Here is a 26,240-nt window from a genome sequence, read left to right on the forward strand (position 1 = left end):
GGAGAAGTGCGGGGTGAGAGTCGGAGACGCGCAGATGCCAGTCTAGATTAGGTTGTGTAGGCAACTACCGGGAATCATGACCTAGATTTTTATCTTGGCAACTCTTCATACCAGATGACCAGAAGCTAAGACAGAAGAAACTAAAAACACGAGTTTTGAAAAACGTGGTAGACTCTTGCCAAGGATTACTTTAGGTTCTCATGGCTTTGTCTTTGTCTCTCTGCCTCCGGCTTCCCTGCCCTCCAGTCCTGTTGCCAGCTCTGTCTCTGATTAAATACGTGATTGGTTGTTACTTCCCTAATGCTCATTCAAGAAAAATCTCTCAAGCTCTCAATTCCCACTAAAAAAATAAGACTCACTAGCAAGGGCCTATCAAAGTCAAGTTTATTTTTAGTACAATGTTCACATCGTAATTTATGTTCTCAATTTGTACATTATTTGTTAGCAAAATTTAGTTCCTTTCCTTTTACTTTTTCTTTCTTTCTTTTCTTTCTTTCTTTCTTTCTTTCTTTCTTTCTTTCTTTCTTTCTTTTTTGTTTGTTTTTTGAGACAGGGTTTCTTTGTGTAGCCCTGGTTGTCCTGGAACTCACTCTGTAGACCAGGGTGGCCTGAACTCACAGAGATCCTCCTGCCTCTGCCTCCTAAGTGCTGGTGTTAAAGGCGTGAGCCACCACCACCCAGCTTAGTTTCTTTTTCTGATTCATCCTGAACCTGAGGTATCTGTCTTCCAGGTGCCACTTCTATTCTTGTTAATTCCTAGTCAGAAACTCTTGGTGATTATCCATAAGAATCATGTCATAATGTATGTATAATGAGGGCCAGAGGTAAGAAATGATGGCAAGGAGAATTCAGATATGAGCTTCTGTACACTGCCACATCTTTGTAAACCTTTAATTTCCCCCTAGACTGGTTGACATTCAGTGTCTCATCCTTTCTAGAATTCCTCTCTTTGCTGAGGCTGGAGTCAGATCAGACCACTGCTGCTTTTGCTTGTCCTCCCTGCCTTTCAGTCTGTCTCCCCCTGGCTTCCCTACTGTCCACACGTTAGCATTCTTTTCCTCACCCCCTTGTCTTTCTGATTTTTTTTTTAGCCTGGACCCCACTTACCCCAGACTGCCCTTCAGACTTACTATGCAGCTGAAGCTGACCTAGAACTTCTTCATTGATCTCAGGGCCTAGTTTATGCAGCATTGGGGATAGAACACGGGGCTTCATACGAGGTAGGCAAGCACTCTCCCAAACGAGCTAAGTCTCAAGCGCTATGTGTTGGCATTTTTCAGCGCCTGCAGGCTGTGTCCTCAGCTGTCCTGTTCCCTCCAGTTCTCCCTGGATCATCCGTTCCCTTGGTAATTATTAACATGATTGCCCTCTCTCTTGTGCCATAGTGTTCTATTTTCAGCTGCCTACTAGAAATCTCGAACCTGAATTTGTTATCATTCTTATTGACAAAACTGACTTTATAGATTGTTTTGAATGTGCTATGCCAGATACACAGATGTACATGTTTGTATCCTTCTACAATGTCAGAGTTATTGGATGATGATAAGTTTGCAGGGGACAGCAGTTTCAGTGGCAGCAATATGGCAGGTAACCTTTGGTGATCTGGCTGAGGAAGGTTCTTTTGTCTCAGTCTTTTATTAGTATTAACTCTTCTATCACACATTACACAAAAATGTTTCTCTGTGTAGTTTATGAATGAATGTGTTAAATAGGCTACAGGTGAGTAGTTTACTGGTAAAGAAGGAACTCAGAGCGGGCCATGCTGTAGAGACCAGGCTTCAGGAGAGTCAGGATTGCAGGTGGCCAAGTAGTTGGCTACAGAGGCAAGGAGGAAAGAACTGGGTTAGAACAAGAATTAGCAAGTGGATGAGTTAGCAGGTACATGTGTTAGCAGGTGCATGGGTGAACAAGTGGATGGATTAGCAGGTATGTGTGCTAGCAGGTGAATAGGTGAGATGGATGGGAGAGCAAGTGAATGGATAATCAGGTGAATGGGGGAGCATGTGGATGAGTTAACAGGTACATGTGTTAGCAGGCAGATGGGTGAGGAGGTGGATGGGAGAGCAAGTGAATGGATAATCAAGTGAATGGGTGAGCAGGTGAATGGGGGAGCAGGTGAATGAGGGAGCAGGTGAATGGATAATCAAGTGAATGGGTGAGCAGGTGGATCGGGACTAAGCTGATCTGAAGCCCCAAAGACAAGAGTTCTCTGCTTGTCAGTTATACACACACACACCAGGCGGTAGGTAGGTGGGTATGGAGCTATTCTCATCACAGTTCTAGGTACCACCACCTTATGAAGTTCATGTGAGAGATTTATACTCCTCTAATCTGTTATGTCTGATATGTTCTTGAGCCTGGGTTTCCGAATAAGATTGTAGTGCTCTCGTGTGCCCCACAGTCTCAATTCACCTGGCACGTGTACAGAGAGGTCCCCTTTCTACTACCAGGAACAAGTCATTTGTCAGTCTGTACTACAAAGGTAGTGCTGGACAGACAGTGGTGTTGCTTGTCCACCTAGGAGCACAGACATCCTCCACCCATAAAAGCACAGCCTTAAGCCACTTTTTTGTATACATTATAGAGTAACTTAGAGTAGATAGCGTTCTCTCAACAACAGATACTTTGTATTAATAGCTTTGTTACTGGCGCTTGAGTAACTAGAGCAGATAGCTTTCTCTCAACAACAGATACTTTGTATTAATAGCTGCGTTACTAGCGCTTGGCTAGTAGTAACAGTTGATCTACGTTGTGTTAAACTGATTGAGAGTGGACCAGTTCTGGTCTGGTTATTCAGCTGTTCACATATTGAGCATTTTCTATGCCCTGTTATTTCTGGTAAAAATCTTGCAGTTGCAGGGGTTGAATATTTTTAGCAAGAACTATTTGTTCTATTTTTTAAAGTTCATTTGTGTGTGTGTGTGTGTGTGTGTGTGTGTGTGTGTGTGTGTGTAGGAGGCTATATCTATGTGTTTGGGTAGGAACACATATCCCACTGTGAATATATGGAAGTCAGAAGACAATAAGGACAAGAAATGGGAAATACACTAATATAAAATTTGTCTCTTTTCAATTTCTTTTCAAACCCTGCCTCATTTCTACAAGGGATCATAAAATACAAATCCAATATTGTTACTTGTCTGATTAAAAATCTTTGGTGAAAAAGAATAAACAAACAAACAAACCTTCAGCGCTTCCAAAAGTTACATTTAGAGGCTAGATGACCTGCTCCAAAGTTTCTAAAAATTAATTTCTTAATTTCCATTTAGTATACAAAATAGACATACCCAGCCTAACTTCAGATAAAATTTAGCCAAGGAATAATATTTTAGAATTCAAAAGTTAATTTGTAATTTTTCTATAAAATAATGACATTGATTTTTTTAAATTAACAAAGCATTGTTTCAGAGAAGTTATTGGACAATAGCTGTGGTGAGATTAGTATTTACATTCAAGATCCTTTCTGTGGCATTAATACTGGACCGCAATTTCCAAATAAAATCATAAGTGTGATGCCATTTGATAAATTCACTTTATTTTTTATTTTTTTATTCTAGTATAATAATTTTAAGTTTTTATTTATAAAATTATAAAATAAGTCAAAGAAATGGCGAGAGTTGACAGACTTATTTTGAATTTGGATATAAATGGAAGATGAAGATTTATATCTAACCAGCCAACATTTTCTTTGTATATTATCAATTCTCCCTGGTGTTTTTTGTTTGTTTGTTTTATTTTCAAGACAAAGTTTCTCTGTGTAGCACTGGTTTGCCTAGAACTCACTCTGTAGACCAGGCTGGGCTCAAACTCAGGGATCCATCATCCTCTGCTTCCTGAATGCTGGGTCGATGCACAGCATTAGATAGTCTCTTAATCATCTTGCTGTTAATCAATGCTATTGGTTTGTCCATCATTGACATACATGGTAGCCAGAGGCTTAAGACTGTGTGGCCAGTAGCAGGCTGCTTCCCTGCACTGCCCACTTCTCACACTATGTCGACCTTGCCAGGGTGAGACCTCTCTGCAGCCCTGTGATGTAATGAAATGTTGTGTACGCTAATGACAAGTGTAGAAAGAAACCTACCGCTAGGAAGACTTAGGTGGAACGCTCTGGGAAACGCAGTAAAGGGAGCTGCTGGAAACAACCATGCTAAGTTCATCATTGTGGTACACGGCTATGAATAATCCCAGCGCACAGGAGACTCAGGTGGAGAGTCACAGTGTCTAGGCTAGCCTGGGCTACATAGTAAGACACAGCTCAAAAAGGAGAAGCAAATAACAATAAGAATATCCTAAAGAATGGTTTCTTACCACAGGCCTGCTGAGGGCATTCTGGAGAACCTTACGCGAACCTCTTCAAACTGTGCTAAAATATGCATTTTGAAATTTGCCAACTCAGGTCCAGTTGTCACATGATAGAATATATAATAAAACCTTCCTGATGAAGCTTCTTTTAATCCTTCATGAATTAGTGTCATGTTGCATTTTTATCAGAGGGGAACAGGAAGAAAGTCTATACAAATGTCACTTACATTCCAGTTTTAAGGTACTAGTCTTCAAAAGCTTTCCAAGTCCTGAGACCAGCCGGGTAGGTATTCACTAGGATGTAAAGACTCCAAGGGTTACTGCTTGTGTTTTCCTTCCTGCCTTTCAGAATGCCCCATCTAGCAAATAGGATGATGGTAGAGATGTCTAGTCCTATAGATACCTCAATAGTATCATACAAAGAACAGGAAAAATGCAGAATAATATTTCAATGCAATTGATATACTTCTAAAATAATCCACATGGATTCAAAATCCTTGTTGACTGAGTTAGGGAGATAGTTCATTTGATAGTGCCTGCTTTGTAAGTATGATAATCTCAGTTGAGATTCCCAGCACCCAACTAAAATCTAGCGTTGATATGTATCCAGCACTGGGGGGCAGGTGCAGAGATAGCTTGATTGCTAGACCAGCCAGTCTAACCAACCAGGGGCTCAGGGTTCAGTGGAGTAGACAAAGACATCTGATGACACACACCCCTTCTGGTGACACACACCTACATACCTACACATAAACACACACCTACTGCTCATGCACACATACTGCATACCCACATACACACACGCATACACACCACACACATACTGTTCTTGTATATACTGCATACCCACATACACACACATGCATACACACCACACACATACTGTTCTTGTATATACTGTATACCCACATACACACATATGCATACACACCACACACATACTGTTCATGCACACATACTGCATAGCCACATACACACATACATACACACCACACACATACTGTTCTTGTATATACTGCATACCCACATACACACACATGCATACACATCACACACACATACTGTTCATGTATATACTGCATACCCACATACACACACATATGCATACACACCACACACACACGACACCCTACGCACTTCTTTTTTTTAATTTTATTTATTATATAGACACTATTCTGTGTGTCTGCCTGCATGTCTGCCTGCAGGCCAGAAGAGGGCATCAGATCTCATTTCAGATGGTTGTGAGCCACCATGGAAAAGCAGGCAATGCTCTTACCCACTGAGCCATCTCTCCAGCCCCCCTACACACCTCTTTACTCGAGACTTACGCCTTCTCAGTTTGTCCTCAGTTCTAGCTAATGGTGTATTTGAGCATCTATCTCTGTCTCTCCCTCTCTGAGTTTCACTGTAGCTCAGAAAGTAACTTTAATGAATTATTTGTTTGTTTGCTTATTTATTTATTTATTTATTTATCAAGACAGGATTTCCTTGTGTAGCTCTGGCTATCCTAGAACTCACTCTGTAGACCAGGCTGGCCTCGAACTCAGATATATCTGTCTGCTTCTTCCTCCAGAGTGCTGTGAAGTTACCCAATGGTTGGATACCCGAAAGGATTCTGTACCTCAGACTTCTTCCCCAGTCTGTGCTATCTCTCAGACTTTCCCCAGATGTATATTTAAGTTTGAGTCAGAGAGAAATTTTTACATTAAAAAAAAAAGTGTTTTTACTTTGATTTTTTAAAGCAGTTGTCTTCAGATACAAACGAAAACACAGAGAGGTCAAATGAAGAGCCTCTTCTAAGAAAGAGCTCCCGCCGGTTTGTCATCTTTCCGATCCAGTACCCTGATATTTGGAAGATGTATAAACAAGCACAGGCGTCTTTCTGGACTGCGGAGGAGGTATGTGGCATGTCTGCATCGGTGTTCCTTCCTGTGTGCTCAGTGCTTGCTTGCCTTACAGGCATCGAAATAGTTTTACTCATAAGAAACATTAAATAAGATATGGCTCAGAATTAATATAGATTCTTAGTTCTCAATAATACATATAACTAATTTTTATTCAACTTAAATTGAACATAATTTAGTGTCTGTAAATAAGTTTCTTGGTATAAGGAAATGCCATCTTATTCTGCCAGATTTTTGCTTTTGTTTCTGAGACAAGGTTAGTCCAAGGTTGACCATGTTAGTCCATGGTCAAAATCCCTTTGCCTTTACTTTTAGTATATTATAGAAGTATATATAGTATACTATATATATAATATATAGTATATTATATAAAATAGAAGACCATTTTCTATTTTTAAGATTTATTTATTTTTATTCTGTGTGTATAAGTTTGCCTGTGTGTGTGTGTGTGTGTGTGTGTGCACCACATGTGTTACTGGTGCCCTCAGAGACCAGCAGAGATTGTTAGGTCCCCAGGAATTGGAGTCACAGGTGGGTGTGAACTGTCATTGGGTGTTGGGAACTGAACCGGAGTCCTCTGCAAGAGCAGCAAATGCTCTTAACCAGTGAGCCATCCCTGCAGTGAGCCGTCCCTGCAGTGAGCCGTCCCTGCAGTGAGCCGTCCCTGCAGTGAGCCGTCCCTGCAGTGAGCCATCCCTGCAGCCAGTCTACCCATATTTTTTTTCTTTTTAAATAGATTCTTAGTTTTCTGTGACTAAATAAGACCAGTCTGGTTTTTGCTTGCTCACTTGTTTGTTTTTATAGTTACTCATTTATTTATGTGTGCATGTGTTTGTAGAATTGAAGTGATCTCACCTTTGGCAGCAAGCACTTATACCCGCTGAGCCATTTCGCCAGTCCTAACACCAGTTTATATGTATGGTCAGTAGAATAAACAAAATTGCAGCCGCTGTTTAAAAGATGAAGTGTGAGAGCGAGACAGTGGTGGCTCACACCTTTCACCCCAGCCCTGCGGAGGCAGACACAGGCGAATCCCCAGTGTGAGGCCAGCCTGGCCTACAAATTTCCAGCAGCCAGAGCTACACAGAGAAACCCTGGCTCAGAAAAACAAGAAACAGCAACAACAAAAGTGGAAGGGTGAAAACCTTAAGGACCCTCACTGGCTTTTTTTTTTTTTTTAGTGGTTCTTTATTTATAAGGTAGGCTGAAGCAGTTATTACAGTGTAGAAGGGAGACACTTTACACACTGTTATTATACAAGTTTAGAACAAAAACTGCACAGGGAGAGGTCAACTCTCAATACAAACTAGCCACAATAATTTACTTTAGAAAGGCATTTCAGCTGTGACACTGCCTTTACGATATGCAAAAACACAAACAGAACTACCCAGGGTGTTTGTCATATTCTTTCTACATAGCTTTAGAGGGGGGACACAGCTGTGGTCCTGTGAGCAGTCTGGCCGCCCTGCAGTACACGCAGCTTTGAGCCTGAGTTCACAGTCTAGCAGAGCACAGCTGCTGCAGCAGCGCAACCACTGGCTGCTTACTATAAATGTAACTTTTTCCACTTTCAGAGTGAGCTCACCACATAGGTTAGACAATACTTGCTGGTTTAAAAAATACTTATGCAAATGATTGCTGTATGGTTTACTTAAACACACATATAGTTGTCGTCTTTATTACTTAATTATTTCTCATTGCTTATGACAGGCACATAGTACCCTCACCCTGTATATGTATCCATTAGCATCTCTGTCTCTGGAGAGCTGTGTCTTTGTGAATTGATGTCTTTAGCTCTGTATGCCTGTCAGTCAAGAGACCAAATCTGGGCAGACAAGATGGTTCATTGGACAGAAGCACTTTCTAAACAAGCCTGGTGGCCTCAGTTTGATTCCTGGACTCACTCCTGAATTTTCCTCTGATCTCTACACATGTGTCATAGCACACACGTGATCTGTTTTTCTACCCTGCACCCTCATACACACAGATAGATAGATAGATAGATAGATAGATAGATAGATAGATAGATAGATAGATAGATAGATGAAAGGTGGCTTAGAAAACAGACCAAGCTGATCTATGGAACTAACACCCTGTGAAGAATGCAGGGTCTGAGGCCAGGCCGCTTCAATGCAAATCCTGCTCTGCCACGTACTGTCTGTGGAAGTGGCTTCCTCTTCCTCCGCATCTCACTGTTAAATTAGGCTACTAGTATGTGGCACATTGGGTTGTTATGAGGATCAATGGAGTAGTTATAATCATATTTGACATTTGATAAGCACTAAATAAATGTGAACTATGACTTCATAAAAGAAATTTTAGTCTAGAATTTAAAGCACCAATGTCTGAAATTTCTTTACGTTATTTTCAGATATTTACATATCTTTGTTATACTGTCAATATTGCTATATATTGTAGTTGATATATGAAGCAAAAACCCAACTGAAACAAATACCCAGTGTTTTTATAGTAGTCCAGGATGGTCTGTACACCTGACTTACCTATCTGCCTGTGGTTTTTAGAAAGTTTTTGTTAGATATGGTTCAGTAGAGCACACAGTTGGTCTTTTTGTTTGTCATGTTTAAAAAAGGAACTTGTGATATTTGGGTTTCTCAAAATTCATTGGAAATTAATTGCTTCTTTTAAAAACAATATTAAATGTCTTATGACCAGGATATACTAATTTAAAAAATTAAAACATAAGTTGATATGGTTTTTGCAGGAAGATTCAAATACATGTTTTGAAAGGAAGTCAAAGATATTTTTAGTTCCACATATTAAACAAATTATGTAAAAAATAGTTAACTTTATATTCTAGTTTTTAAATCAGTGGTTGAATTAATTCCAAAATAATAGGCCCTGACTCAGAAGACAAAGTATAGGCTTGGAAGTTTTCTAAAAGCCAGTCAGGTAATTCTCATAATAAGGTTTCTGTTACTATGACAAAAATACCTGAGAAAATTAAGTTATACAGTAACTGCCACAGGGTAGCAACCAAGCCTTTGCTTTAACACATGGGCCTCCGGGGAGCCGTGAGGGTCGAAAGCTGTAGCAGCAAGTCTGGAATCACTGTTTAGGTGGTGAAATTGAGGATGAGCTCATATGAGATAAAATAGACGAGGAATTTTACTTCTAGAAGGAAATATAACCATTATTATTTAACAGTACAAGTAAAATGTATAGGGCATTTTAAGCTCAGTGTTTAAAGAGGCAAATTTAGTATTTAAGACTAGACATATTGCAGTATTAAATTTAATATCAGGAATATAGTATATGAGAACAGGAAAGATTTAACCTGAGTTGAGCTGATAGTAGAAGGGAACTTGGCATTTGCTGGTATATTTTATAAAGTGGGGACAAGTATTTCCCCTCCTCATCCTACTGTATTTCTAGAGCTTAGCCTACTGTCTGGCATGTATTGAGTGGCCAGAAAATATTAGAATATAGCAGGAAAAGAGTTTCAGGAAAGGATACAATGACTGAAGGTTAGAATATTGGTCTTTTTATTTTTTGAAAGGTCATGAAGAAATTTGGTTAGAATAATTAAAGAATCAAAGCCAGCAGATTTTTTTTTTACAAAGGACAGTTTTATATTTCAAGTATTTGCCACATTACTGTGAAACACACTTAGAGGTTTTTATAAAACAATATAAGAGCTATGCACTGTTGTTTTCTCCGAATTAGCAAATTGAGCCATTAATCCCCAGTGTGATGATGTTTGGAGGTTGGGCAATGGGAGGTAATTTGGTAATGAGGATAGTAAGGGTAAAGGTCTCATGAGTGGGATTGATGTCTTTATAAAAAAAAATATCAGAAGGGAGTTTTCTCTTTGCCCTGTGACCATATGGCAAGAAGGCACCGTCTAAATAACTTCTTGAAAATGTTCACTTTGGGTGCTGGAGAGATGACTGAGGAGTTAAGAGCCCTGGCTGCTTTTCTAGAGGACCCAGGTTTGATTCCCAGGACTCACATGGTGACTCAAAATTATCAGTAACTCCAGTTCCAGGCGATCTAATACTCCTCTGGCCACTGTGGGCAGCCAGCATCTACAGAGTACAAAAAAACCACACATGCGGATAAACCATCTGTACACATAAAAATAAAAAAAAAAACTACCGCTGTTCCATCATGGTTATTTCCATGACCAAAAACAACTTAGGGAGGAGAGGGTTTATTTCATCTTACACCTTGTAGTTGATCATCCAGGGAAGTCAGAGTAGGTACTCAAGGCAAGAACCCGGCTGCTTACTGACTTGCTCTCTGTGCCTTACTAAACCTGCTTTCTTTTTTTCTTTTTTCTGAGACAAGGTTTCTCTGTAGCTCTCAAGCCTGTCCTGGAACTAGCTCTTATAGAACAGAATGACCTCAAACTCACAGAGATCCACCTGTCTCTGCCTCCTCAGTGCTGGGATTAAAGGCGTGCGCCACCACCACCTGGCTAAACCTGCTTTCTCAGCACCTAGGACCACTGGCGTAGGGGTGGAACCGACCCTGGTGGGCTGGACCCTCCAACATCAACCATCAATTAAGAAAATACTCTACAGGCTTGTACACAGGCCAGTATGGTGTTGGGAAGGGGCACATAACACCAGCCAGCACAACTGACCTCTTGTCAACTTGACACAAACATTTTACTAATAAACCATAACCATTTCTTGTTCTTCCGCAAACCTTCACATTAATAATAATATTATGATATGAAACATTCCAACTTTTAAAAATCCCGTAGTCTTTACAAATTCAAACACTTAAAAGGTTCAGTCACTTTAAAATATCCAAAGTCTCTCTGAAGCTCCACAGTCTCTCCAAAAGTTTGAAATCTTTTTACAATGAAATCTCTTAACAGTGGCCTCAAGTTAAAAATTTAAAAAAAAAGTTCCTTTCTTATTCCAAGAGGAGAGTGAAGACTGTGGGACAATGGTCTTGTACCCTGTAAAGATTTGTCAGATGTATGGTTTAATAAATCGCTGATTTGTCAATAGCCAGGCAGGAAGTATAGGCAGGGTGATAAGGCAGGAAGGAGAGGCAGGGTAATGAGAACAGGAGAATTCTGGGAAGAGGAAAGGCTGAGTTTGCAGTTGTCACCCAGACACAGAGGAAGCAAGATGAGAATGCCTCACTGATAAAAGGTACCAAGCCATGTGGCTAACGCAGACAAGAATTATGGAATAATTTAAGATGCAAGAATCAGTTAATAAGAAGCCGGAGCTAATAGGCAAACTAGTTTATAATTAACATAAGCTTTTGTTTATTTTTTTGGGATGGAATGTCTGCAGGATTGGGTGGGACAGAAACTTCTGTCACCAGGAAAGAACAAGGACATAGTCACAACCAATCAAAGCAAAATCCAAGTCCAACAGTATAAAAAGTTCAGCGTTGGCCATCTGGAATTCACTCACAATATTGGGCTCCTCCAGAAGGCCCAGGCTATTTCTGCTCCAGCCTCTGCCACACACATATATCTCCTAGCCACAGGCTTGTTCCACTCCACAGCTTCTACTGTTCTTTCTAGTTATCCATGGCACTGGCATCTCCTACACACTGGGCTCACCACTGTATCTGGGCTGCACCTTTACCGATAGCTTTTTTTTTTTTTGGCTCTCTTCAGAGCCTCTAATCCTGCCAGATGCTGCTAGGCTCCATTTCTTTCCATGACTCCTTCTTCCTGGGGCTTTAACTGTAACTCAGGCTGCACCTTCATTGGTGGCAGTGCCTGGACTTTCAAGGGACTCTAGCCTGCCACACAATGCCAAGCTTCAGCTGCTCTTGAGGGTGCCTTCATGCCCTCAAAACCCACACCAACTGGGACTTTTATACCACCCAGTTTGAGTGCCAGCATGTGAGGCAGCCTTGGTCCCAGCAGGACCACAAGTTTTGTGTGATGGTCCCCAGGAATATTTCCAGACTTAGGATCCTCCGCTGTGGGTCTCTTCTTAATTACTGCTAATTTCTCAGCTCTAGCTAATCAGCATTGATTGTCCTAGTAATGGAAAGGTTTCTCTTCAGTGGTGCTGGTCTCTTGTTAATTAGCCACAGCTGATTTTTCAGCTCCGGCTGAAACCCAGGAAACAATTCAAAATACTGTACAGCACGGTAGTTTTAAAGGGACACTCAGACTTCCCTCTGAAACTTCACAAGCTAGGCCTCTGTTGTCTGTATCACTCTCAGTTGAGGTTCCCTCTTCCAAAATGACTCTGTCTGTGTCAGTCGGTTGTAAACTTAGCCAGTACACACCCAGACCCTGGACTTACAGCTCCAGAACTTTGAAGAATAAATGATTTTTTTAAATCTATTCTGTCTGTGGTGACTTGGTGTAACAGTAAGATCCAGCTAACTCAGTAAGGTACATTTAATGATAATTTGAAAAGTTTGAGTTTTGCCAAGTTTTTGATTCCATATTCTGTTAGTTACAAAGAATACTTTTAATAAACATTTTCAAAGGTATTTTTATTCTAGAAGAAGCCAGTCTTAGTTAGTGTTTCTATTGCTATGAAGAGACACCATGGCCACAGCAACTCTTATAAAGGAAAACATTTAATTGAGGCTGGTTTACATTTTCAGAGGTTTACATTATCATCTTGGAGGACATGGCAGCCTACAGACAAACATGGTTCTAGAAAAGGAGCTAAGAGTTTTACTTCTTGATCCACAGGCAACAGGAAGTGAACTGTATTCTACACTGGGTGTAGCTTGAGCATATGTGATCTCAAAGCCTGCCTGCACAGCGGTACACTTCCTCTAACCAGGCCAATAGTACCACTCCCTACGGGCCAAGCATTCAAACACATGAGTCTTTGGGAACCACTCCTATTCAAACCACCACAAAGTCATCCCTATAAACTGCCTCAAAACCCAGGTTATTATCTTCCTGACATAATGACTCTTCAGTAAAAAAGAGTAGCTAGCAGTAGCTTAGAGGCTATAATTAGCAGGTGATGAATCTAACTAATGTAGTAACTATTGCAGAAACAAATGACTGCTGATAGCTACTTTATATACTTGACTAGTTTTTACTTTCTCTTTCCTTTTTGTTCATTCATTAACTTGGTGCTATGCCACTAGCTTTATTAATTTTAATATGTTAAGAATGTATCCTGGCCAATTAGCCAAAAACCAGATTCCTCCCCTTCTTTCCTCGTTTCTCTCTCTCCCGCCTCACTTCCTTGAACATGCTAGGATTGTTTAGTTTGTTTAAACAAATTTTACTGGATATGTTTAAGGTGTGGATCATGGTGTTGTAAAATACGTGTGCACACACACACACGCACACACTTGCATGCAAGCACACACACGTGTATAAACTTTTTCCTGTTAACAAATAAACATATATACTGTTTTGTGTACTGATTCTTGTCCTCCTGTGTGGCAAGAGCAGCTATAATGTACTAATTAGGTAAATGTTCTGAGTACAGCATGTTATTGTTAACATACCATTTATCTTATTTTGATTTTTGTGATTTTTAATGTATTTTTTTCTGACATAGCTCTTCTTTAAAAGAAAACTTTTCTAAACTCTTTAAGCGAAAAGCAACTGGAGTGTGTTTGTCCTAGGTTGACTTGTCAAAGGACCTCCCTCACTGGAACAAGCTTAAGTCGGATGAGAAGTATTTTATCTCCCACATCTTAGCCTTTTTTGCAGCCAGTGATGGAATTGTCAATGAAAACTTGGTAAGATTTTATTTTATTGTTGTCCCTATTTTGTATTTGAATGACAATGTTAAGAAGGTCACCATAGAACCTGTCTGAGGAAAGAAAGATGCTTTGATAATAGACTAGATGAAGCTTAACTTATATTTAAAAAAAACATTTGTGGTATGTGTGTGTGTGTCTAGGCAGAGGCCAGAGGAGACACTGGCTGTCTCCCTCTGTTGCTCTCTGCCTTATTCCCTGAGAGAAAGTCTCTTCATTGAACTTGGAGCTCACCATTATTTGGCTAAGTTGACTGTCCAGAGAACCCCAAGGATCCTCTGTCTCTGATACCTCTGCACTGGGGTTACAGGCTCACAGACACATGCCCTGATTTTTATGTGGGTGCTAGGGAATCTACACTAGGGTCCTCATGCTAATGTAACAAGTATTCTTACCCAGTAAAGGTGCCTCCCCAGACACCAAAGTTTAATTTCTGAGTATATTTTTCTCATGAAGTTTCAGAGGAAAAGATAGTTGATATCAAATGACTAACAATATATTATGGAATCAAGCATAAATCTTACCAAATACAAATACATACAGTGTGGGGCTGAAGATGTCCCTGACCCTGGACAGCATTGGCTAGCATTATAGAGGCCTTGAGCTTTAGCCTCAGTGATGCGAAACAAAATCCAAAGTTTCACAGAATTCATAAACTTGATTTTTTTTCCTCCAATAACAAACTTGATAGAGAACATGCCCTTAATAGTCACCTGCAGCTCTGCGTAGATCTAGGTTCTGTTCCTCATATAAAAAACATGTTATGAAATGGTGCTGGCATAACTGGATATCAACATGTAGAAGAATGGAAATAGACCCATATCTATCACCATGCACAAAACTCAGTCCAAATGGATCAAAGACCTCAACATAAAACCAACCATACTGAACCTCATAGAAGAGAAAGTGGGAAGTACACTTGAACGCATTGGCACAGGAGACCACTTCCTAAATAGAACCCCAGTAGCACAGACACTGAGAGAAACAATAAATGGAACTTCTTGAAGCTGAGAAGCTTCTGTAAGCAAAGGACATGGTCAATAAGACAAAACAGCAGCCTACAGAATAACAAAAAATCTTCACCAACCCCACATAGAACAGAGGGCTGATCTCCAAAACATATAAAGAACTCAAGAAATTGGTAATCAAAATACCACATAATCCAATAAAAAAAGGGATACAGACCTAAACAGAGAACTTTCAACAGATGAATCTGAAATGGCTGAAAGATACTTAAGGAAATGCTCAACATCCTTAGCCATCAGAGAAATGCAAATCAAAACAACTCTGAGGACACTAAGGAAGACTTACATAGATATAATCTACATGGAAAATAGAAAAGACAAGATCTCCTGAGTAAATTGGGAGCATGGAGACCTTGGGGGAGGAATGAAGGAAAGGAGAGAGGAAGGGAAGAGAGTGTTAAAATATATATATAGCTCATTAAAAACAATTTTAAAAAAAGAAATTGTGTTCTGATCAGTCAGGAGAAATAGGTTTTTGTTAAGGAGAGTAGAAGTAGAACCATCCAGAATGAGCCAGAAGAACGAATCTGTCCACTATTAGGGAAAAAGCTTTACGAAGCAAAATGACTGTTTTTTTTTAAAAATATTTATTTGTTTATTATGTATACACTATTCTGTCTGTGTGTATGTCTGCAGGCCAGAAGAGGGCACCAGACCTCATTACAGATGGTTGTGAGCCACCATGTAGTTGCCGGGAATTGAACTCAGGACCTTTGGAAGAGCAGGCAATGCTCTTAACCACTGAGCCGTGTCTCCAGCCCCCCACCCCCAAATCACTGTTTTTGATAATGTTTTAAAATTTACTGTTCAATAGGCAGTGTTTCCACCTAGAAGGTAAACTTGTCCCATTGCTCAGGAGCACAGTTCATGGAGTTGTGGGCATGGGCTCAGTGGGCACCTGCCTAGCATAGGTAAACACTACAGCACTGTGTAAGACGCTGCTAGGTTTGAGCCTCAGAACCACGAAACAACAAGAAAAGACAAAAGAAAGAAAAACATTGATAAGTCTTCTGTGTCCTATTTGTTGTATAACAGACATCTTTTTCCACAATATATATTGTATTAAATTTTACTTGTGTGTGTGTGTGTGTGTGTGTGTGTGTGTGTGTGTAAGTCAGAGGACGTGGGGGAGCCGGTCCTTCCGCCATGAGGTTGTGTGAAGTCAGAGGACACGGGGGAGCTGGTCCTTCCGCCATGAGGTTGCAGGTCATTAGGTTTGGCAGCAACTTTACCTCCTGCGCCTTCTAATTGATCTCAAGATCAGTTAGATCATGTTTCCAAGGTTGGTCTTAAGATCAGTATCCTCCTGTCCAGCTTCCTGACTGCCGGAAAAGACAAAAGATTTTAAAATGAGAGTTCTGATGTCACGTTATGCTTGTAGTGTGTGACCAGCGTTTTGTGATAGCCCGCTCACCGGATCTCTCTGTTGCCCATGTTTCTGTAGGTGGAACGGTTCAGTCAAGAGGTGCAAGTTCCAGAGGCTCGCTGTTTCTATGGCTTTCAAATTCTCATCGAGAACGTCCACTCAGAGATGTACAGTTTACTAATAGACACTTACATCCGGGATCCAAAGAAAAGGTATTAACGTGTGTGTGTGTGGGGGATAGTTATTTATGAAGGTTTAGCTTTTTGCTTACATTGAAAGTAGAATTTATTCCAAAACTACAATATTAAATATTATTCATGCGTGGAAGATTGTGAGTATAGTTTTTTATTGCTCAATAATGTATTAAAGACCTGGCATAGAACCAGATAGATAATGAATACCATTTTAAACCCTTGTATTTATAAATTGAATATCTGCATTTCAATGATTTTTTTAGATCCATTTATATCCAAGCCACTAATCTGAGTTTTGCTTTTATTTCTGTATTCATAACTATGAACATGTAAAATATGGGCACACTCGATTTGGTAGTGCACCGTGAGAGTCACAGTCACTCTCTCTGATTATTAAACCTTAGTTCAGGTAACAAACAAATAATAATTTTTCCTTGATGTCTTTTGTTTCTATAGGGAATTTTTGTTTAATGCAATTGAAACAATGCCGTTTGTTAAGAAGAAGGCAGACTGGGCTCTGCGCTGGATAGCCGACAGAAAGTCGACATTCGGTGAGTAGCATTACCTGGAATGCCGTCAGGTTAGCGTGAGAGCGGAGTGCGGGGGCTTTAGTGCGCCAGCGCACTGGACTCTCTAGGAACTGGTGCAAAGTAAGCTGCTCCTTGTGCCTAGTATGGTAGAACCCGGGAAGGCAGGATCTCAGCAGGCATACTGGGGAGTTAAAAAGTCAGTGAGACCCAATCAAGAGAATTGCAGTCATGGCTGGTTTGTCCCGGTTTAAAGCGCGCCAGGGATAAAGCAAGTCAAATCCTACCAGTCTTGGAAACAAAGATCTAGTTTCTGAAATGCAAGATTGGTATAGTCAACCAGGACAAGAAACAGTTTGCAGTACCAAGCTTAGCTTTCACTGGTAAGTTAAGTGCAGACATACTTCTGGATAAGCTGAAACCACCACCACCCCAACTTTTTTTTTATTTTTTATTTTTTTTATGAGACAGAATCTCAGGATGTGTATAGCCTCTAACTCACCTGCTCTCCTCCTCAGTCTTCTGAGCATGGGGACAAGCATGTGTCATTGGGCCTAGCCTTAAAATACTTTTACATTAACTTTTGTGTAGAGGGACAGAGGCATGCGTGTGCCATGATACATACATGTGTGAACTGTGGAGGGATAGGGAGAGGTTGGCTAGACAATTGGTAGCTCTCCTTTGTGGGGAGTGGCACTAGAAGTCAGCAGTATAGGGATGGTTTGCTGTGCAGCTCACTTCCTGTTTCCGTAGCCAGCAGAGGATATGCAGTTCTGGGGATGGTTTGCTGTGGGCACACTTCCTGTTTCCGTAGCCAGCAGAGGATATGCAGTTCTGGGGATGGTTTGCTGTGGGCACACTTCCTGTTTCCATAGCCAGCAGAGGATATGCAGTTCTGGGGATGGTTTGCTGTGGGCACACTTCCTGTTTCCGTAGCCAGCAGAGGATATGCTGTTCTGGGGATGGTTTGCTGTGGGCACACTTCCTGTTTCCGTAGCCAGCAGAGGATATGCAGTTCTGGGGATGGTTTGCTGTGGGCACACTTCCTGTTTCCGTAGCCAGCAGAGGACATGCTGTTCTGGGGATGGTTTGCTGTGGGCACACTTCCTGTTTCCGTAGCCAGCAGAGGACATGCTGTTCTGGGGATGGTTTGCTGTGGGCACACTTCCTGTTTCCATAGCCAGCAGAGGATATGCAGTTCTGGGGATGGTTTGCTGTGCAGTACACTTCCTGTTTCCATAGCCAGCAGAGGATATGCAGTTCTGGGGATGGTTTGCTGTGGGCACACTTCCTGTTTCCATAGCCAGCAGAGGACATGCAGTTCTGAGGGCCACCTGCACCCTAACACATTCAAAGGCAGCTCTTCCTTGTGCAGGACTTTGCCCAACCATTGTGGAGACTTCTTGGCAGCTGCTACCCCAAGCAAGAACAAGGAGGGCAGCTGTTTTTTCCCTGCTTCTAAAATCTCACAGTCTATCGTTTTTAGAAAAAGAAAAACTTAAGCATAATCCTTTGAAAATATCTCTTTGTTTTAAAGTTTATGTGTTATGCTGTAAGAAGATTCAGTTCCTATAAAGCTAAGAATTTCAAATTATCTGAGTTTTTTTAAAATTAAAACATACTGTCCAGTTTAAGATTGACAGATATATTAACTTTTTGTATTTGTTTTGAAATTACATCTGTAACCTCAAAAACTAGTATTTATGCATTCAGTGTCCTGCACTGTGGACTCTGCTGTATGTAAAAAGTACATCCCACTTTCCCTCCAAACACACCATGAGGCTTCTGCCTCCACTGCAGTTTTCAGAATGAGTGTCCTGCTTGTCTCTATTTCACATATATCTCAAAAGTTTATAAAATATATCTCTTATAATCTTTGTGCGTGAGTATGTGTTCATGTGTGTGTGTGAGTGCCTGTGTATAGGTACAAGCACACGTGTGTGCATGTGCCTGTGGAGGCCGGAAGCTCATTTGTCTTCCTGAACTGTTCCTCCTCCCTCCTTTCTTCCTTCCTTTTGTGTGTATGTGTGTGTGTATGTGTGTGTGTGTATGTGTGTGTGTGTGGTGTGTATGTGCGTGAGACAAGGAGAGAGAGCGAGCCCCAATGAGTTTCTGAGGGGGAATTTGCTTGTGAGAGCATGGGCACTTTAGCTGGTAGCTGTGCCATTGTCCTCTTGTATCCATTTCTGATCTAGGATTACATGTGTGCCTGCCATTCCTGGCTTTTTACATGGATGCTGGGCATTCAAACTCCAATTGTGCTGTTTTCCCAGCCCCTCGTCAGAGTCTTTTCATTCTCTCTGAAGCAGCCTTCTGTGGCTGTTCCTTATGGCGTTCTCTTCAGCATTCACTCAGATGCACGGAATGGTTGAGACAGCTCTCTTCTATGTCCAGCTTTAGTCCAGTTCTCTGACAGATAACTGTCCAGACGGCATGACTTTAGTACTTCAAAATGCCAGTTATTATAGCCTGCTAAATAATTAGTTGCAGGAAAAAAGTATCATAAACTAATATTCAGTTAAGGATGAGATGAAGCAGTGGTTAATTTCATATTGTAATATTATATTCACATGAAAATTTTCTATAATTCTTTCGAGAGAACTCAGTCAGCACTTATTTATTAATATTTCTTCATATTTTTCAAGGCAACTTTTTAAATGGCATTCATAAAGATAAACCAGAAGTTTTCTCATGTTGTAAGTTATTAACAGACAGTGTAGGTTCCTGTCTCTTTGCTGTGGTTGATCTGTTTGGCGTGAGGTAAGCAAGAAAAGAGCAAAGGCAAAGCAGGCTCATCTCGAGACAGCCGGGAACACTTCAGTCACCCTGCTTTTTGAGATTTACATGTTTGTTCTGAAAATTAGAAATTCTGGATTTCAGCATAAAAATTAGACATGTCTATAGAATGGTTTTAAATTTTAAAATTGTATTGTGTGTGTGTGTGTGTGTTATAATCCAAAATACCCTAAAGACAGTGTCACAGCTGTGACATCACTAAAGATATTTGGGAGTGAGTCTCTGCAGAGACCTTGTGACATCACTAAAGATATTTAGGAATGAATCTGCAGAGACCTTGTGACGTCACTAAAGATATTTAGGAATGAATCTGCAGAGACCTTGTGACGTCACTAAAGATATTTAGGAGTCTCTGCAGAGACCTTGTGACGTCACTAAAGATATTTGGGAGTGAGTCTCTGCAGAGACCTTGCCTTCAGTGAATGAACTTTTAAGTTGGCTCTTCTGTCTTTAACAGAACATTTTATCCTCGAGGTGAATTCATTGCCTTCAGCTGATTTTTTAAAATTATTCTGCAAGGTTTTTGAAATGCTCACCGCTAATCTTTTAGCAACAATGGGCTGCTAACAAAAATATAAACCTTAGCAACCACTCCTCCCATTAGAGGAAGACAGTTGTCATAAGGTTCATCTTGTGTTTCCCTTTCTCGCATCCACACCTGTGTACACGTAGTGAGCACACACACGTGTCTGCACTCACAGGCGCATGCTCTTTACAGGAAAATCACCTCTTTTTTTTTATTTGGTGTATGAAAATCCATTTTTTTGTGCAGACAAAACCACCTACTCAAATCCATGCTTGCCGCAGGGTTTGAAACAGACGTGTCTTTCTCCTTTAGCAGGCAGAGTGGAAAACCTCTGTCCTGAAGACCTCTGTGGAGAGCGCTGTCTTGTTTGGCTCACTTCTTAGGAAGGCAGTTTAATGTTGTGAAAAGCCTCCTGCACCTGTAGACTCGCGAATGTCTTCAGCGTCCAGTTAGAAAATGGAACCTGTTTTGTCTTGTAGGGGAAAGAGTGGTGGCTTTTGCTGCCGTGGAAGGCGTTTTCTTCTCTGGGTCATTTGCTGCTATCTTCTGGCTGAAGAAGAGAGGCCTCATGCCCGGACTCACTTTCTCGAATGAACTCATCAGCAGGGATGAAGTAAGGAAGGGCATGTTCTTCCCTCGGCTTGTGTTACTGTGCTCCTTTAGTTTTCTTTCCCCTGGAGATCACGAAAAGGAAATAGAAACACACTTCTGCCTGGGCCTGCCAGACTCTGTGCTCCTTCCACAGCTGCGTTCCTCCTTGGCCTCCACCTATCCTTAAATATGAATGTTGTAGATTCTTGCCTTGGTCTCCTTTGTCCTCATGGATTCTAAATGTTCACACGTCCTCCAGCCTTCTCTGGACTCCAGGCACTCTTTCCCGAGTTCCAGGCCTGCGTTCATGTGCCTTGTGAGTGTTGGGATTAAAAGAGTACACCACTATGCTTGGTTTGATTGGCCTCTTTTAATATTACTTACTGAATTTGTGATAGATAAATAAATAAATAGATAGATAGATAGATAGGATGAGTATAATATGCGATTTCAATGTCATTGTATTTATTTTAAATATTTTCTCAAATGATCCTTTGATTTGAAAAGCACGTATTGCATGTATTTATTTGTGTGTGATCGTCTGTGTGTCTGTCTGCCTGGGTGGTACCTGCCATGGCACACATGTGGAAGTCAGAGGATACCACATTGTAGGAGTTGGGTCACCCCTGCCATGTTGGTTCCAGGGACTGAACTCAAATCTTCAGGTTTGGCAGCAGAGTCTTTACCCATGGAACCATCTTGCTAGCCCTGGTGATTTTAAAGACAGGGTTCTCACGTCTCTCAGGCTGGTCTCAGGCTCAATATTTAGCAGAGGATGACGTTGAACCCTGAGGGCTAGAATCAGGGACGTCAAACCAGTTTTATCCTGTGCTGAGGAACAAGATCAGGTTCTTAACCTTGCAAAGCAAGCGCTCTACCATTGAGCTATTTCCCGGTCCTCTTCCTTTTGAGATTCGGTTTTACCAAGTTGCGTAGACTGACACTGAACACATTCTGTAGCTCAGACAGGCCTTGATCTTCGATTCTTCTGCCTCAACTTCTCTAGTATCTGAGATTACAAGCCCGTACTTCAGTGGGCACTGCTGTCTATTGGTAGAATACATCTCAAAATGTTCATTTTAAAATGTCCTTCTAAGGTTATTCCCATTTATCCTTCCAGAGTAGCTTTTGGATTAAAAAGTACCAGGATTTTGATTGGAGTTGCTTTAAATTGCAAAGTTATTCATTTAGCGACCTGGCAGCTGTGCTTACTGTTGGTGTACTGGTCTCTGCAGTCATTAGCTAGCTGCCAGTTCTAATCAGCGTTTAGCATCTCTAACGCTGCCTTTGCTAAAAGCATTGTCCTGAGTCAACTCGGTGGGGAAAAAGTAACTAGTACAATCCATGATTAGCTTGTCAAAGGGTATGGGTTTTATTTGTTTATTCAGATGGTTTTGCCAGAGAATGATTAGGTGGTATTCCTTGAAATACAGTCTTTGACGTGAGGTTCTTTTCTGAGTGGCTGGTCTTTTGTGGTGTTACTTAGCAAGACCTAAGTCATTCTGAATTGTAACCTCTTATAGGGAGCGTCCCTCTCCCATCCTTGGTCCCTTACAAAATTATTTCTTTCTTTGTAGTTTAAAAATATTAATGTACCCTACGTTGGAATTATGTTTTAAAAATTAATACTGTTGGGAAATCTATTGTTTTCCTGTATGTGGCCTTGTTTCCTCTTTCTGTTTTGGATTTGTGGAAATTCCCTGTTTTTTGGGAATTTTTAGCTCTGATTTGGAGTCCTGAGTGCTGGCTAACGGTCTTCCATCTGTTCTGCAGCTACTTCAGGTTTTAGAGTAGTCATTGATCTGCAGGATCATTTTGTGCTCGAGGCTGTTCCTGTGTTTATTTTCCTGATTGAGTTATTTCCTGTGGCTTCAGGTGTCCTGTACCCTGCTTTTCCATTTGCATTTCACCAAGTTCTTTTTTCTCTAGCTCTGTTAACTGCAGCAAACACTATCTTTCTGGAGTCTCTGTAAGTGCTCCTGCATTAGCTGCTTTCCCTGTTGTGAGAAAAACCCTGACCAGAAGCAACGAAGGAATGGAGGGAGGGCGGGTAGGCGGACTTGTTTGGGTCATAGGTCAAGGGTCATAGGTCCATCGCAGCAGGGAAGAAAGAGGCGGCACCAGCTGGTCCTGTTGCATCCGCATCCCCGGTTAGCTTCGCTAGCATCCCCGGTTTGCTAGCATCCCCGGTTCGCTAGCATCCCCGGTTATGAAGCTGAGAGTGCAGGGTGCTGGTGTCCAACTCACTGCCTGCTTTTTATTCAGTGCAGGACCCCAGTCTGTGGAATGGTAGGGAATGGTACCACCTACAGTAGGGGTGGGTCTTCCCACTTTATTAGCCTAATACAGAAAAATCACAGATGTCTCAGAGATGTGTTTCTATGGTGATTCTCAGTCCCATCAAATTGGCAACCATGATTCATCACCGTAACTAATTACTGTTCCTCAATTATTCTTTAATATTTTTACATTTAAAAATTAATCAGTTTTCAGTGGGGCGATGGTGGCGCACGCCTTTAATCCCAGTACTCTGGAAGTAGAAGCAGGCTGACCTCTGTGAGTTCAAAGACAACCTGATTTAAGACCGAGTCCAGAACAGGCTCCAAAGCTACAAAGAAACCCTGTCTTGAAAAACCAAAAAAAAAAAAAAAAAAAAATCGGTTTTTCTTGTTGTCGCATCTTACATTGTTTTGTTTCCTTTCCAAAATGTTTTTGTTACAAATTTTTTGGTTTGTAAATTAGTATTACTATCACAAAATGTTAATAGTATAAAATGTTAAAAAAGTAAGATTTACTATGGTTAAAAGTTTCTATATAAGTTATGGCCTTGGCATTCAATACAGTTTGGAGGGGAGAGGAAACTCCCTGTTCCTACTTCACACAGCACGATGACACATTGTGCAAGTTTTTAATGGACATGCTTTGACAACAGCGCTTGTCCTCTGTTTTAGGGGCTTCACTGTGACTTTGCTTGCCTGATGTTTCAGTACTTGGTAAATAAGCCTTCAGAAGAAAGGGTCAGGGAGATCATTGTCGATGCCGTTAAAATTGAGCAGGTAAGCGCAGGAGCTTAATGTAGTTATTAGTACATCTGGTTATCACGTGACTGCATCCTATTTTATATTCAGGTTTTTTGCTCTATTTTTATTTGGTTTCAGTGCATGCATGTTTTGCCTGCATGTCTTTCTATGCTCTGCATGCTTGCCTTCTGCCCACAGAGTCCAGCAAAGGAGAACAGATCTCCTGGAAGTGGAGCTGCGCATGGTTGTGGTCCCTGTGGGTGCAGAAGAGCAGCCAGTGCTCGAGGGAGCTGCCTTTTCCATCCCTGCAGTTTGCCTTTAAATATTGTTTTGAAATGGTGCCTCGTACTGTGTGGGCTAGCCTCGAACTCCTGGACTAATGCAATTCTTCTGCCTCACCCTCCTGGCACTGTGTGGGCTAGCCTTGAACTCCTGGACTAATTCATAATTCAGTCCTTCTGCCCCACCCTCCTGGCACTGAGATACTGTGCCCAGAGGCATTTGACTAGTAAGTTGTAGTTTGTATGTCAATATCAGCAAATTCATGTAGTTCAATCTGACAGTGTCTTGGTTCTTTTCCATTGCTGTGAAAAAACACCAATTTATAAAAGAAAAACATTTAATCTGGGGCTCAAGGTTGTAGAGTTCATGACTATCATGGCGGGGAGCATGGCAGTAGGCAGGCGTAGTGGCTGGGGTACCCCCAGTGACACGCCTCCTCCAACAAGGCCACGCCTCCCAGTTCTTCCCAAACAGTTCCACCAACTGGGGACCAAGTATGAAAATATATGAGCCTCTGGGGGATGTTCTTATTCAAACCACTGACATATGATGTATTGAAATTGTTACCTCAGTTTATAATTTGATTAAAAGTCAGTCTTTATTACATATCAGGGTTTTTTGTGTATCTTGTTTATTTCAGGGCTGTATTTTTGTTTTAAATTCATTTGCTTAAATTTAATTTATTTAAATTATATATTTATATAATCATACAAAGTTATATAGATATATAATTAAAAATATATTTAATTTCTTTTGAATATGATCACATAGCAAACATTTTAATTATTATAGCTTCTTAGTTTTATATCTTTAACTACTAGAAAGGGATGGTAAATTGTTTTTGTTTTTTTGTTTTGTATTTTCGAGACAGGGTTTCTCCGTAGCTTTTTGGTTTTTGTCCTGGAACTAGCTCTTATAGACCAGGCTGGCCTTGAACTCACAGAGATCCGCCTGCCTCTGTCTCCCAAGTGCTGGGATTAAAGGCATGCACCACCACCGCCTGGCAGTAATTTTTGTTTTAATATGTAGCAGGCTGCCCAGCTGAAGCGCAAGCCAAACATTCACACGGTGAATCAGGAAGTGAATTAGAGTAAAACTTCATTTATGGCGTGTGAATGTGGTGCCTGGAAGCCTCTTGATAGTCTACTTAACAGTGCACTCCAAAGAGCTAACTCAAAAATGGGATTTGCTCGACTTACTTTTGAACAGCGTGTAGTTATAGGCAGGGTTTTCATGCTGTTGGGAGAAATGTGTTTGTGTTTTGGCATCTTCGTACCATTTTGAGGATGAGTTTCCTGGTTAATATGCTTTTCCTTTCCCTTCGTTAAAACTTTATCACTGTCTTCAACTGCAGTTGGATTTCAGTATATCTCCCGACCTCCACACCCGTGTCTAATTCCACACTCTGTAATTACTGTCCTTTTCCTGCCTCGCTTTTGTAGCCTCACTTCCCACGGTGGTGTCTCTGAAGCTTTGTCTGGAAACTTCAGGACAGAGCATTGCCATTTCCCTGTTGATGAACTCTAGGAGTCAGGTCCTATAACACTGCTTTAAAAGATCCAGTAATTCGCTATTTTCTATTTAACTTTGGCCCCCTGAGAAGTTGAAATCATCTAATTAGTAATATCCCAAACATTTGTAAACAGATGGCCATCGCCCGTCATGTTAATTTATCCTGGCATACCCACCTCCAGCAAAGCAGTGTCTAGAATACGGATAAAGCTAAATTCCTGTGCCTTGTCCATTCCTCTGGGAGAACCTGTTCATGGTTCAGAAGGTGCAGTCTCTCCCAGCAAGGAATGTTTTAGCAGGAGCTCAGAGCACCCTCCTTCCAGTGTTGGCAGACCAGAAAGTAGAGTTGGGATGGGAAGAAGGCCCTCAGAGTTCAGGCTTAGTGACCCATGACCTTTCTAAACAGTGGTATCAGGAAGGAACCAGGTGTTCAAATACATGAGCCTGTAGAGGACATTTCAAATTCAAATCATTGTACTCCATGTTTGGGAATGTATACTTAT

The 26,240-nt window shown here is 41.0% G+C and overlaps 1 protein-coding gene across 6 annotated transcripts in view; it reads left to right on the forward strand.

The window, feature by feature from the left end:
- The window catches only part of Rrm2b (ribonucleotide reductase regulatory TP53 inducible subunit M2B), a 31,451-nt gene that overhangs the window by 1,500 nt on the left and 3,711 nt on the right, over positions 1 to 26,240 (forward strand). For 2 of the 6 annotated variants that reach the window (XM_075961163.1, XM_075961167.1), the window contains exons 2-7: positions 6,051 to 6,203; positions 13,761 to 13,877; positions 16,368 to 16,501; positions 16,940 to 17,034; positions 20,812 to 20,945; positions 23,875 to 23,979. In XM_075961163.1, coding sequence (XP_075817278.1) covers positions 6,051 to 6,203; positions 13,761 to 13,877; positions 16,368 to 16,501; positions 16,940 to 17,034; positions 20,812 to 20,945; positions 23,875 to 23,979 — 738 coding nt within the window. Of the gene's footprint in view, positions 1 to 1,280; positions 1,347 to 6,047; positions 6,204 to 13,760; positions 13,878 to 16,367; positions 16,502 to 16,939; positions 17,035 to 20,811; positions 20,946 to 23,874; positions 23,980 to 26,240 lie in introns of all 6 variants that reach the window. The other 4 variants (XM_075961166.1, XM_075961161.1, XM_075961162.1 and 1 more) reach the window with 4 other exon arrangements.

Source organism: Microtus pennsylvanicus, chromosome 2, assembly GCF_037038515.1.
Source record: "Microtus pennsylvanicus isolate mMicPen1 chromosome 2, mMicPen1.hap1, whole genome shotgun sequence".
Taxonomy (NCBI): Eukaryota; Metazoa; Chordata; class Mammalia; order Rodentia; family Cricetidae; genus Microtus; species Microtus pennsylvanicus.